The sequence below is a fragment of the Alligator mississippiensis genome, chromosome 2 (assembly GCF_030867095.1).
Source record: "Alligator mississippiensis isolate rAllMis1 chromosome 2, rAllMis1, whole genome shotgun sequence".
Classification (NCBI taxonomy): Eukaryota; Metazoa; Chordata; order Crocodylia; family Alligatoridae; genus Alligator; species Alligator mississippiensis.
Window position 1 is genome coordinate 68,762,233 of NC_081825.1, and position 14,472 is coordinate 68,776,704.

At 42.7% G+C, this 14,472-nt stretch overlaps 1 protein-coding gene across 7 annotated transcripts in view; it reads left to right on the top strand.

The window, feature by feature from the left end:
- The window catches only part of FAT1 (FAT atypical cadherin 1), a 170,497-nt gene that overhangs the window by 82,498 nt on the left and 73,527 nt on the right, over nt 1-14,472 (top strand). For all 7 annotated transcript variants that reach the window (XR_002088267.2, XR_002088268.2, XR_002088269.2 and 4 more), the window contains exon 4: nt 10,776-10,837. Coding sequence is in view for 4 of the 7 variants with exons in the window: in XM_014594874.3 (XP_014450360.1) it covers nt 10,776-10,837 (62 nt within the window). In the remaining 3 variants the exon portion in view is untranslated. The remainder of the gene's footprint in view (nt 1-10,775; nt 10,838-14,472) is intronic.

Below are 14,472 nucleotides of genomic sequence, written 5' to 3' on the forward strand. Positions count from 1 at the left end.
GTATAGGTGGTTTCCTTTACAGCAGTTTCAAGAATAAATTCGCTGTTAACTCAAGAGCTCTAATTCGGTCGTAATGGGGGCGTCTGGGGGGAAGGGCTTTCGTGGACACAGGACCTCCGGTGAGGATGATCAGGCCTCTCCAATATGGCGTGGGTCCCAGCTTTTTGGCACGCGCGCTTTTCTTTTTAAACGGGCTGCATTCGCCCACCCCCTGCCAGTCAGCCCGGGACCGCCGATCTCGCGGCTATCAGGCCGCGCCCACTACTTTCCCCACACCACGAGCACAACTTGCTCTCATGCTTGGCGTTTGGTCACTTTTTTTTTTTCTTTATCACAATAAGAAATCGTAATCTGCTGAGGCCGCACTTCACGTTAATCTGTGGATGATTTCTTGTTCTGAAATCTTCCATTCAAGGAGTTTTTAAAAATTGTTTAAGAACAACAGCTCCGAGGTCACTGTTTAAAGTATTCTCCTACAGGCCTTTGGATTTTTCTGGAATTTATGCCAAATGGGTGTCCTGCTACAACCTTTATCCCTGCAGTCAGTGTACATTCATTCGTTCATTCAGGGACTGCTTCATGTATCCAATGCAGATAGATGGCAGAGAGGCTGTATAAGCAGATAATAGCATATATGACATTGGTAGAGGAGCAGGTGAATGAACTCTGGATGTTACTTTGGCCTTGTTGTCTGGTCCAATGACTATGTGGTGTATGTTGATGAGGGGTACAGCTGGCATCTGGGTCTTTGCCAAGATTTGGTGGCTTGTGAAGAATAGGAATTAGATAGTTTGGTGCTCAACAGATTTTTTTTTTTTAGGTTGGGTGGGCTGCCTGTAAACTAGAACAGTCTTGTCTCCCAAGGCTACCTTGAAATAGTTATCGTTTTCCAGGAAGAGTTGGAGTTCGTTAGTGATATGTCAGAGGTATTCAAGCAAGGGGCTTTAGGTGACAGTAAGAGGGATTCTGTTGCTCTTGTCATGGAGATGGTATTGTAGCAGGTCAGAGTGGGGTCTAAGTCTGTCTCTGTTGATTTGAGTGGCTATGACTTTGGGACTGTATTGTAAGTGTAGGAACCCTTGGACCAGATCCTTCAGGTGTACATTCTGATTGGTGTGATTAGAGCAGACTTGGTTGTAGTCTGTTTGGATAGTCTTTCTGTAGAAGATTGATACAGCGGTGTGTGTAGGATGCTTATCCCATTACCTGGACTAGCTTTAATAACCTTCATGTCCCTCAGTGGCTTTGTTTTTCTCTTTTGATGTCTTCAACCCACCTTCAACTGTCTTAGCAGTGCCACCTCCCTTTCCTTCCCTATTCTTTGTATTTAAAGAATTTACTCCTAATTATTACTGCTGATCTCTGCAAGTCCATTCATCTAACTGCCTCCAGCTATGAAAGCTATGCCTTTTTGAATGAGTTGGTTTTTGAGGCTCTAACTAAAACGTGTTGCATTCGTCCTTGGGATTCTGTAGACATGTACTTCCACCGTCCCATTTCAAGTACCTGGTGGTAATGCTTTTCCCCTGGGAGATTGTCCTGCCAGCCTGTTAGGATTATTGTAGTTCATTCCAGGGATAAGCTGGCCAGGCTGGGTGCTTAGAGACAGTGGGGGGGGGGGTGACAACTGTATTTTCAGGTATCTGTACCCCTGTACCAAGTGCAGCCCATGCCCAGGAGGGCACAAGCTATACAGGCTCGGGGGAGCTGGTAAAGTGCTGCACACACGTCTGTCAGCACCCAGGCTGTGTTCTCTTGCTGGCCACCTACTGGCAGAAGAGCTGCTGCAGAGGGTCTTAGAAGGGTGTTAATGGCTATGTCACTTTTGTTTCAAGCCAGGTTAAAACCTGGGATAATCAAGACCCCTCAAAGAAGAAGTCTGTATTCAGCCTCAGGTGCCACTGTCATGGCTTCTGTGGGGTGGGCTGCAGCTGCAGGCTGGGACTGTGTTGGGCTCTTCCTGGCATGTTGGGGGGGGGGGGAGTTGGGTTGGGTTGGGCTGCGCTCAGGGCAGGTGGCACCACTGGGAGGGGGTTATGGCAAATGGGGGGGGGGCTGCAGCCCCCCCAACCCTCTACCAGTGTCGCTGCTGCCTGCCCTGATTGCAGCCCACAGCTACAGCCCACCCCACCCATGCCCCGTGCAGATCTGGAAGCACATGCCTCCCCTCCCCCCCGCCATGTCCTCCTGGGGTGCATGCAGCGTTGGGAGCCCCCTTCCCCCCCTGCATTCTCTAGACAAGCCACAGCTCCGTCCTGCCTTGGCTGGGCAGTGCCTGCCCCAACTCTGCTCTCTCCCTTACTGCAGAGGCCTTGATCTGCCCCCCCCACACTGCTTCCCTCCGACCACAACAGACTTATCATCTGCATGCAGCTTTCCATGCTGCATCAGAAATCGGATTGGTATTGGCTGATATGCCTTAAAAATTGGCTATTGGTATCAGCCCCCCAAATCTCTGTTGGTGCACTCCTATCAACAGCATATTGGTTAAGTGTGTAGCACTCTGCTCTGGGAGCGGACCATGCTGTCATCGCCACCGCAAGATGCCAGCAGTTCCGGAGCAGCTCCTCGTCCTGCCAGCGCTTCTGGGGCTGGTCTTCATGGAAACCCCAACCTTGCAGTATCACAGAGCGGCTGCTGCTGGGGTCTCCATGGAAACCAGTCCCAGCCATGCGGGCAGGGGCTACTGAGTCCAGACACCAGCTGGATCTGCCATTTTGGCCACCCCTGTATTAGAGGCATAAGGAACTTTGGAAAAAAGAGTAGTGAGCCTTAATGTGGTGGTGGGGGGAAACTTACCTCAGGTTATTCCTGTAGGTACTGAACATTATTTGCATTGTCTGAGTAAGTTCGTAAATATATAAAATCATAGAATCGTAGAAATTTAGGGTTGGAAGGGATCTCAGAAGGTCATCTAGTCCACTCCCTGCTCAAAACAGTATCTTCCCCAGCTATATCATCCCAGCCAAGGCTTTGTCTAGCTGGGTACTAAAAACCTCCAAGGATGGGAGATTCCATAACCTCCCTGGGTAAGCTGTTTCAGTACTTTAGCACGCTCCTAGTGAAAGAGATTTTTCCTAATATCCATCCTAAACCTCCCTTGCTGCAACTTGGGACCATTGCTCCATGTTCTGTCATCTGCCACCATGGAGAACAGTCTAGCTGCATCCTCTCTGGAACCACCCTTCAGGTAGTTGAAGGCTATTATTGAATCCACTCCCCGTCTTCTCTTCTCCAGACTATATAAGCCGTTCCCTCAACATCTCGTAAGTCAGGTTCCCCAGTCCTTTGCCATTTTTATTGCCCCCTGCTGAACTCTCTCCAGTTTGTTCACATCCTTTCTGTAGTGGGCGGCCTAAACCTGGACACAGAACTCCAGATGCGGCCTCACCAGTGCTGAATAAAGGGGAATAATCACTTCCCTTGATCTGCTTGCAATATTCCTGTAATGTAGCCCACTATGCTGTTAGCCTGCTTCACAATAATGAACTATTAGCTCATATTCATCTTACTGTCCACTGTATCCCCCAGGATACAGAGCTGCTGCTTAACCAATTGGTTGCCAGCCTGTACTGGTGCATGAGACTATTCCATCTTAAGTGCAGGAATTTTAATTTAACTTTTTGTATTTAAAGTTCCAGATTCAATTATGTTAGGGTTGTTGGTTGGAGCGGTGTTAGTCTGAGGACATAGGTAGACAAGACTCTTTGGGTAGATGTGTGATATCTTTTATTAGACCAACCAAAAAGTTGGAAAAATTATTCTTTGCAAGCTTTTGGGCACAAATGCCCTTCAGGCATAGGGAAAGGCTTACTAGTTGGTCTAGTAAAAGATTCAGTTACTGGTTTAAAATGCAGTTTGTTTTTGGTTTCCTCTAATGTGATAGTCTCACAGGTGAGAAGTGTTTTATTTGAAACGTGGCAAGATTGTCCTTTTCTCACCTTTTTTGGAGAGGGTCAACTTTTTTGGCGGGGGGGAGGGGGGGAGGACTTCTGTTTCTACACAAGCTTAGATGGCCAAGGGTTATATAGATTTAGTGTTTTTTGAAAAGCATCACTAATAGCTCGCTCTGGGAATAAAGTTTGATCACTGCACCCTCTGCTGACTGAACAGCTGTCTATGTAACAGCAGAATAAAACAGCGATTGGGACATCAGCAACACTGATTCATTTTGCTTTAATTTTTCAGAGTCATAATGGTACATTAAAAATGAAAAATAAAAGGATACAACCAGTCAGATTTATATATATTTTAAAGTATGGTTCCATTCATAAAATCATTGTAAAAATTGGCCTTTCGCCACTCAGTTTTCTTCCGCTGGTTTTAGTGATAAAAAATAGTTTTTACTACTTTTTACTTATGTTTAAAGCTGCAGAGCCAATGCAGGTAAGATTGAGGAAGCAGGATTCTTTCTTTTGCATTGTTATTGAAAGAACTCAAATTCAAAGTATACCTGTTCACATTAATTCAAAGTTAACTGGAATCAACGCCTATTTTGGCCTGTAGCACCTTTGTTACTGGTGATTTATATTAATGTGTTTATTGGTTATATATATATATATATATATATATATATATATATATATATATATATATATAATGTAGAGACAGAGCCCTTTGCCCATCGCATCCCACACTGAGTTTGCAGGCTGACAATTAGGGATTTTTTTAACTTTAAATTGTGGAGGATTTATATATAAATTAATGAGACAGTAAGCCTAAAAACCTCACCTCTTTTTCTGATACCATTTTGTCACCTCTGAGGTCTGCCACACTAGAGAGATTTACAGTACAGCTTTTGATGATAAAGAGAATCATGAAAAATAAGTTAACTACATCTTTAAATATTTTAAGTAATTCTTAAATAGCATATTAAAAATTTAATTTATCTTTAGTTTATTTGTCAGGAGTGAAATTCAGAAGTGAACCCTTCTCTTATAGAAGCTGATATGGTGCTTTTTATTTTTCTAAATTAAATCTTTGCTCTTCGTAACTAAAATAAGATGTATTTGGGACTCAGACTACTTTTAATACTCTCTATTTTAATATGTAGCTTCAGCATTCAGAAGATAATAAATTAGCACTTGTATAGCACCTTGCAAGTTTTAACTAACTGGCATTTTGCCAAAGGAGCATGATCAGTGGTGTTATGCTGTTTTCACAGATGAAATAATTGATATAAAGAGCTTAACATGTGATTAGCATTAAGTCAGAGGGTAACCAGGAAGCTGAGCTTGAACTAGAACAAAATTCTCTCAAAATCTGTTTTCATAAGTAACAGTTTTATTTATACTATTTACATAAAACGCTAAATTAGAATTTTAATTTTAGGTCTTTACATTTGTCTCTAAATATTTTAATGAGACTTAAAATGTGAATCTGAGGTGATTTTAGTATGGGGATGAACAATTATAATAGAAATGGTTGAATACATAGACAAGACTATATCACGAGACTGAACTCAGAAGAGAGGAAAGCAACAACAAAAATCATATTCTGTTCTATGATTATTTACAATGAGCGAGGTTTTTACGATTAGTTCTGGCTATGCATGGTACTCTTTGTTTAGTATAGCAGAAAAGTTGTGAACTTTTCAAAGGCTTACTTAGTAATTAAGTTTCACTTATGAAAATGTGTTATGAAGATGTGGTGAGTTTTGACATATTACGAACTTGAAAATCACACTAATTTGCTAGAAATATCACTTGTTCATCCTTAGCTTATTAATGTTTTTTTCATAAGGTTGTGTTTTCCCAAGGATGACTGACCTTTCTCACCCATTCTGTAGAAAGTATCCATTGATTCACATGCAGAATAATACTCAAATGTAAATCACTCTCTCTCACTCTAGTTTGTGTGCCTTTCACTTAGCAAAAGGTGATAATAAAAGGAACAGGAAAATGTGATTCTAAACTGACACTTAAATGGTCATTTTCTGAACAAAAATGGTCTGATTCTCAACAGTGAGTAAGATGTATGTGCACTGAGTTTGTTTCCTACTAGATGAGACAGATTTCAGAGCAGACCTAGCTACCAGCCTAAACCATTTTGGTGTTAAATTAAACTTCATCCTCATTAAGCTATTACATGGTATTACATCGTATGATCAGATCACACAGAATTCTGAGAACCCTGATATGAAATCATAGGGTAGGAAGTAACTTTAAGATTCAAATCTGCAATTTCATCTCCCTCTTTTATTAATGTAACATAAGTATTTTAAAATATTTATTTAAATTTGTAAACTATTTTTCATGTTTTTTCTAAAACAGCCTATATTGCTGGTACCCAAAGAAAAGAATAGGGCACAATTGGGTGAGTGGAAGAGGAGGAAAAAAAGAAATCCTTTCAAATGTTAATTTCAATATTAGTATTCCAGTTGATCATATTTTATCCTTAAAACTGCTCTCCAAGAACATTGAGTGATTTAGTGCAATAGATAGCACAAATCAGTGAGTTGCAGTCACATAATTGCACTTGATTCCCATGCACAGGGTAAAATTCCAACTCCATCCTGGGTCCAGATCACTGGGAGGTCAGTGGGGCCATGATTTCACCTAGCATTCCAGCTGATACTGATGAGTTTATTACATTGCATCATAAAGTTGTGTGACCGTGACCCCAATTTGGGACAGTTTTAAGCATATAATTAAAGACACCCATGCTCATCACAGCACTTCACATTCAAGGCCTTCCATTATTTACTATAGATTATAAAAGGTTCATTTCATATTGCAGCACAGTAGCCATCTCATTTAAATAAATAAAGATCATATTTTTCCATTAGAGAGGAGTAGTTAGCCATGTTATTTTGAAGTTGGGCAAAAAGCAGAGCAAGGTGTCATTGTGGAGACTGATTTATTCAGAAAATCGAGCTTTTGTAGGTGACAACCTGCTTTTTCAGATTCTAGCAGTCTGTTGCTTACAAAAATGTATGCCTGTCTGGATGATTTAGACTCCAAGGCGCTACCCAAACTTTTCTCAATTAGGAAAGAGTTAAATGCAAAGAATGCAGTGCATGTATGTGTGATTCTAAATCCAGAGGTGTTATTTCCTTTGGCACTAGTTTCTGCTGATTTTACAGGATATATATGATGAGGACTTAAACCCTCCTGTTAACAACCTGAAGTATTTCAACAGAACAGTGTGGCATGCAACATCACGAACCTTAGTCAAAAGACTGTTGCGACTGCTGGAACATGACTGTTAATAGATGAAAGCCTGTTTATCTTAAATACAGTGTTTGTTTATCAATTTCTAAAATCTACCAGTCAGTTTCAGTAATGTAGAAAAATTTACTTTGATAAATTAATAGATTGTAATCTGTAGAGCATGGCTGCATTCTAGATGTCTAATTTGGAACATTTATTTGCAGTAAGGTGGGATATGTTTGTTAATATTTACATTATTGCTTAATACTTTCGTAGACATTATTTGGAATTTACTATTACTGGTTCAGGACCTTAGTGCTCTCTTTCAATGCAAGGTAAAGCCAAAAAGGCTGTAGAAAGGTAAAACTTACTGAAGTAACTCAGGTTTTTCCTAATGGAGTTGTGCCTACATGCTGCTGCTAAAAGGGAAGGATTTTTAATCTCATGATAGGAGTGTGGACTGAACATCTAGATCAGTGGGGCCTACCTGTTTGGCAAGTATGCTGCAAAGTAAGCTCCATGTACTCCCGGATTACCACTTTGATCCCCTTTGCCTGACCAATCTGTTGCTTGTTTTTTTACTCCCTGCCCTGCCTGGTACCTGTTACACACACAGGCTGCCCTGCTACTTGTGGCACTTGTGCTGCAGGCTGGCCACTCCTGATTGAGGATCCATATTACTCTCCATGAATAACGTTAGCCCCCTCTGAATTCTTTTATGGGATTCTACCTATTCATAACCCCATACTTGCTTTCCCCTGTGGTTTTCCTCTGCCCCTTTTGGTTGGCCTTTAAGCATTAAAATAATGCCGTTGGACTTATAAAAGTTATATATTCTGTTGGATGTGGAGCATCTTTGTGACTGGTTGGCCATCATATGACACCATAAATTGGCTGAATGTGGCATGTTGTATTCATTGTGTGTTTAACATGCTAATTGCACCATAAATGTATTATTTGCTTGGGATCTCAGTGTGTGGTTGCTTCCAGTGTGCCCATGTAGAACTTTCTCAGAAACATTCATTGGCTCCCCAAAATGTGGCATATAGGGAAACTGCTTTTTCCAAAGTTCTACCTTTAGTTCCATAAAGGCTGTGTGAGAGAAGGGGAACATCTTATTCACCATTTGTACATCTGCAGCTCCTGCTAGTGCACATGACAAGGAAGGCATGATCCACCTTGAGCAAGAGGCTTGGAGAAAGCTTTTCTTTGAGTGTATGACAGATGTTTCAATTTGTCATTATTTGAATCTCTGTAATCATTATGGAACTTGTAGACATGAGAAACCACTTAAAGCATACAGATACAAGGTTTTCATGTTTTATTTTCCTTTTTTCTTTTCTTTAAATGTGTAGCACTTTAATAGTACTACATGAAGCATTGCTTGTTTGTTTTCATGTTTTTGTTCCTATTCTGTTTGAATTATACAGTAACCAAACCATATAATATTTAATTATAATCAACTCTAATACATTATTAACAGTTGTTGTTAGTGAGGAGGAATAATCCTAAAGTAAACTAAACTAAGATTGGTTAAAACATAAATCAATAAAAATAACTTTAAACAATGGAAAATCAAACTGCTGGAAAATAGTTTTGACCATAAATGAAAGGTTTACACTATTCACTTTTTGCAGAATGGCAGAATGGCAGTTATATTTGTTCTATTTCCTTCTGTGGGTTTTGTTCATATTATTCAGTAGTGGCTGCCCATTTTGCTGATGTACATAACCTAGAACTCTTGCAGCAAAAACTTCGCTAACTATGGACTAAAGCCATAAAATTCTACTTTTCTTGGAACTTCTTTTTAAGTAAAATTGGAATCTTATTCTATTGATGTGGCTTATTTTTATTTTGAAGCTTTAATTTACCTGGAACTCTAAGGCAAAACTAAGACTTTTTTTTCTTTGCTGTACCAGATCAGTTTTGAAAAGTTGATAAATGAGTTTGTGATATGTTGTGAAAAATGACCGTTAATAAAGAAATGTCATTAAACAAACCAACTGGGCATTAGATGATCTGAGTTCTACTCTTTTTGCCACTGATTTAGCAATTCACTAATGTCTCCATATTTCTGTTCGTGGAAACAGGATAATGGTATTTACCTAACATAGCTCACCAAGATGTAGTTAGTCACATTAGCCTAAAGTTAGGCAGAAGACAGGGCAGGTGGCACCTTATACAGACTAACTTGTTCAGAGAAGCATGAGCTCTTATAGGCTAGAGCCTACTTCATCAGTTGCTATGAATGGACTTACAGAGGGCATGTACAAGTCCATTCATAGCATCTGATGAAGTAGGCTCTAGCCTACGAAAGCTCATTCCTCTCTGAATGAGCTATAATGTTACTTTTACATGTGCTCTGAGGGGGAGGCAGGGTGATGCCTTTCATTAGAGCAGCTCCAAGAGCCCCTCTAATTAAAGCGCTGTAGCATCTCATGCATCAGCATTTCTATGCTTCAAAACAATGGTGGGGGTGCTGAACTGAAGCTCGTTAAACAAGCTTTAGTTCCTTCATCCCCTCTGCCAGTTTGAAGTGTAGGGATACTGACACAGGAGACATAGGAGGCTCCTGGAGTGTGGCAATTATCACAATTCAGCAGACTTGACTCCAATGCACTGTAATTACAGTGTGCTAGAGCAGGCTCTGCACTCGTGTACAGGCACCCTAAGGTGCTACCCTGCCCTGCCTTCTGCCCTTACTTGGAGATCTTTAGGTAAGAGGTGCTGTAAAAGTACAGTGTATAATTTTTCTTGTATCTTGAGTGTATCTCAATGGCTGATGACATTAGGAACGATTAGTTTAAGTAGGACTTGTCCATAGCTAGAACCTAACTCTAGTCTCATTCTCATTGAGCTTTCTGTTGCTTTGGACATTATTAATTAAATCTTTCTTTTCCTCACATTTTATTCTGGCACTCCTTCATTTCCCTCATTCTCTGTCATTTCCAACTTCACAATTCTTAGCATTTTTAGTCCCACAACCCATCACATTTTTGCCCATAAAACTTGGAATATTTGCTCTTTTCTTTCTATCCTTATCACTAAAAATATGTTTGTCACTTTCTTGATTACTGCATCCTCCTCCTCAGTGGATTTGTATCAAACAAATATTTCCCTGTGATGGCTGATTAAGCTTGCTTTAAATTATTATTTTTTTACTAGTGAAACAATTTGGCTATAATTCAAGAGAGGATCTGTGCCTATTCTTCCTACAACCCATGAATAGAAGGATTCTTCTGCTAAAATGGCTAGCAAATGCTAAAATTAATTTACGAATGAGCACACCTTGAAATTAGAGACAGTTCACATATTGGTTAGATTTAGTTTATGTGGGATGCACGTGTGATTCCTGTTGTGCTATGGGAAATGTACAGAAGTATCAGAACAGAATTAAGTCTGTTGCCTAAAGCCTCAAAACAAATCAGCTCTGGGTCAAGTTCTGACAGATATCTTCATAGCTGTAAAGAATGGATTTTTTTTTTTTTTTTAAACAAATGTTTAAATACCGCAAAAACATATGAGACTGCAAGGGTAGCCATAACAGTAATTTCTGTCTTGACCTGATCTCCATCCCAGTTATTTTTGTGGAAGGACTAATGAATTACTGTGTTATGTTTGCAGGTCTAATTGCAACCACATCAAGAAGGCTAGACCGAGAACAGCAAGGAGAGCACATACTGGAGGTAAATGATTCTCTTAGATCTCTGAAATATAGTGAAAGTGATATTTGTTATGAATATTCCATACAAAGAACTCAGAGAATAGAAGTAAAGCATCCTGGTTATCAAAAGATTGCCATTCATAGAAATACATATCTTACAGTACCATGTTAATTTTTTAGAAATAAAATAATAATTGGGCAGATTATGAGATTGAGATTGTGTGGATTTTATACATATGTCTTGAGATCAGATGAGTTGTAATGGAATGAGTTTGCTCCACTGTTTCTATTAAGCTACAGATGTGCTCACAGCATTAAATAGTCACTCAGCATGGTCTGTCCCCAGCTAAGGAATCAGGGACTTGCAGAGAGTTTATGCATCTTCAGTACTGATTCATATTGCAGCTGGTTTTAGGCAGGATAGAATCACATAAGTAACCATTCTGTATTGCTCACTTCTGAGGCTACACAGTAGCCCAAGTCTAGACCAGGGGTCAGCAACCCTTGACAGATGTGCAATGGCATGGGCAGGTATTTTGCTTGGTATGCATACCTAGGGACAGACAGCAGCAGAGCCACAAGGGGCCTGATCTTTGTTGTGGCTGAGCAGCCTCAGCCCCTTCCCTGCTATCTGCCTAGAGGCATACATGCACCTGGCTCCAGCAACAAGTAGGCTGTGGCTCCGTGGACCCCGGTGCATCCACCTGCAGCCTCCCAGTTGCCTGCCACAACTGTCCCAGACTCTTGGCCATGGAGCCCAGGCTGCAAGCAGCTGTATGAGGGGCTGAGGAGCCTTGGTCCGGCTCATTGCTGGTGACAGGTGCACCTCTGGGCAGAGGGTGGGGAAGGGGCCAGGGCTGCATGGCCACAACAAGGATCACGCCTTTCAAGGCTCCCCCACCATCCCCTCCAGCATGCCAACATCTTACAAGTTGAGGTTGTGAGTGTTTTTGATCCTCTGCCCAAAAAGTTGCAGATCCCTGGTCTAGGCTGTTCAGGCAAAAATGGAGACCCTAATGAACCTAGGGGCCTAAGTATTATTATGACTGCTGGGCAGGTTCAGGTAGGATCACTCCTTGTGACTTAGGAGTCCAGATTCCATCTAGGTTCTGTTTAGTCATCCTAGAGGTCATTTAGGCTCTGAGATCAATTAGGATCTCCACATACCAACACAGACTTTTACCATTGAAGTGTATGGATGCCATTTAAGAAAGGAGTTTCATTTTTCATAACACGATTAACTTGCATTCAGAACTTAAGGATGTTTATGTTAGGAAACATGCATACATATATATGTCTGATAGATAAAATATTAGAAAGATATTTTGGATTCAGAGTCCAATAAGCTATGTCTGAACCCTTTGACAGAATTCTTCTTTTGTCATAGAACCATAGCAAATTAGGGTTGGAAGGGGCCACAGTAGGTCATCTAGTCCAAACCCCTGCTCAAAAGCAGGATCATCCCTAGCTAGATCATCCCAGTTAAAGCTTTGTCTACTTGGGTCTTAAAAAGCTCCAAGGATGAAGAGTCCACAACCTTGCTGGGTAACCTGTTTCAGTGTTTTACTACCCTCCTAGTGAGAGTTTTCTCTAATATCTAACCAAAACTTCCCTTTCTGCAACTTGAGACCATTACTCTTTGTTCTGTCATCTGCCACCTCTGAGAACAGTCTAGCTCCATCTTCTTTGGAACCACCCTTTAGATAGCTGAAGGCTGCTATTAAATCCCCCCTTTGTCTTCTCTTCTCCAGACTAAGTAAGCCCAGTTCCCTCAGTCCTCCACAGAAGTCATGTGTCCCAGCCCCATAATTATTTTTGTTGCCCTCCGCTAGAGGCCTTACATACCTTTATTCAGGGGCAGGCGATTATTTTGGGTGAAAGGCTGCTTACCCAGTTTTGGCAGGTTGTCAAGGGCCACATGGGTAGCTCTGCCCCTTGACAGGTGCCTCGCCCCCTGGTCACCATCTTGGGACCCACGTCCCAGGGCCAGCACTGGTGGGGCCCAAAGCGGGGCGCAGGCTGGCAGGGGTCCATGAAGCTAGGCTGGACTGCACCAGCAGGGAGGGGGAAGCTGTCCCGGCTCCATAGAGTCCCTGCCAGCTGGGACCCCGTGCTCCTGCCACCCTGCTCTGGGCCCTGCTGGCACTGGCCCCGGGATAGTGGTGTGGGCCCTGTGCTCACACCCAGTGCCCCCCAGCCTCGCGGTACAGGCAGGGGGCAGCTCACAGCCCCGACCCCCTGCTCGCCAGCAGGAAAGAAGCTGGTGCTGAGCGTGGGGAAAAGCGGCCCCTCACCTGCCCCATGGCTGGCGCCCCACATTGCAAGCACTTTCAGCCCTCACGGGGATGTCCGGAGCAGGCACAGACAGCCCCAAGCAGGCTGCGAGCGGCTGCAGTGTGGGGCGCTGGCCATGGGGTGGGGGAGGGGCCACTTTTCCCTGCTCAGCACCAGTTTGTAACACCCCCCACTGCCAGCCTGGCAGTGGGGCCGGTTACAAGTTGGTGCTGAGTGCGGGGGAGGAGGGGTGAAGAAAGCAGCCCCGCCTTGCAGCCACTTGCAGCCTGCTTGGGGCTACCTGTGCCTGTTCTGAACAGTGCCAGCCATGGGGTGGACAAGGGGCTGCTTTTCTCCGTGCAGGGAAGAAGCCCAGGGAAAAGCTGAGCGTGCGGGGGGAAGCGGCCCTGCCCCATGCCTGGCACCCCGCGCTGCAGGCACTCACAGCCTGCATGGGGCTGTCTGGAGCGGGCACAGGCAGACCCATGCGGGCTACAAGCAGCTGCAGTGCGTGGCACCAGGCATGGGCAGGGAGGGGCCACTTCCCCTCCCCCCCCCCCCCGCTCCTTCCTTGCCTGGGGTCCCCCCCACTTACCTGAGCTTCCTGCGCTGGGGCAACCACGTGCTCTCATCCCAGAAACCCCAGCTGGGGGGCGGGGGCCGGGCAGGCCCCACTGTTGTTGGAGCCTGCCGGGCTTCCCCTGGGTCCTACTGTCCTTGGTTCCTGCCATTTTTGACAGGAACCAAGGGCTGAGAAATATTAATTTTCCAAATTTTTTTAGGGGCCCCGCGGGCTGGATAGAATGGCCTCGCGGGCCAGATCTGGCCCACAGGCCGTATTTTGTCCTCCCCTGCTTTAATTAATAACTGGAGTTCAGTGTTAGACTTATACTGTTTGATCTTCTTGGAAAACAATGTTTTGTTTTCTTTTTTAAAGAAACTCAGGAGAACTTGCTATCAGTTTGCATATGCAGTGAGATCAGTACTTTGTGGTTATAGTTATATGTGTTACAATTTTGTTGATATCAAACTAACAAAACTTTACATTTGTACAATACAGGCTCTTATTCACCTTTATGAAAGGTGTGATTTATCAAGTAGTGGATAGCTTAATTTTTAGGAGTAAAATCAAAATTTCTACTGGGGCAGAAGAACAATAAAACCTTTTTTCTATTGGAATCCTTTGTTAATAATGCTTTGCACTTACATGACATCTTTTATTTGAAGTTTCTCAGTGCGGTTTATACACGTTAATTTAATGTCATAAAGTCCCCGTGAGAGGTAGATAAGAAACATTGTACCACTCGTGTAGGGCAGATTTTTCTTGTAATTAGTGCCCAAGGTAGTTAGCATTAAGTAGAAACAGAGTCAATTGACCCTGTG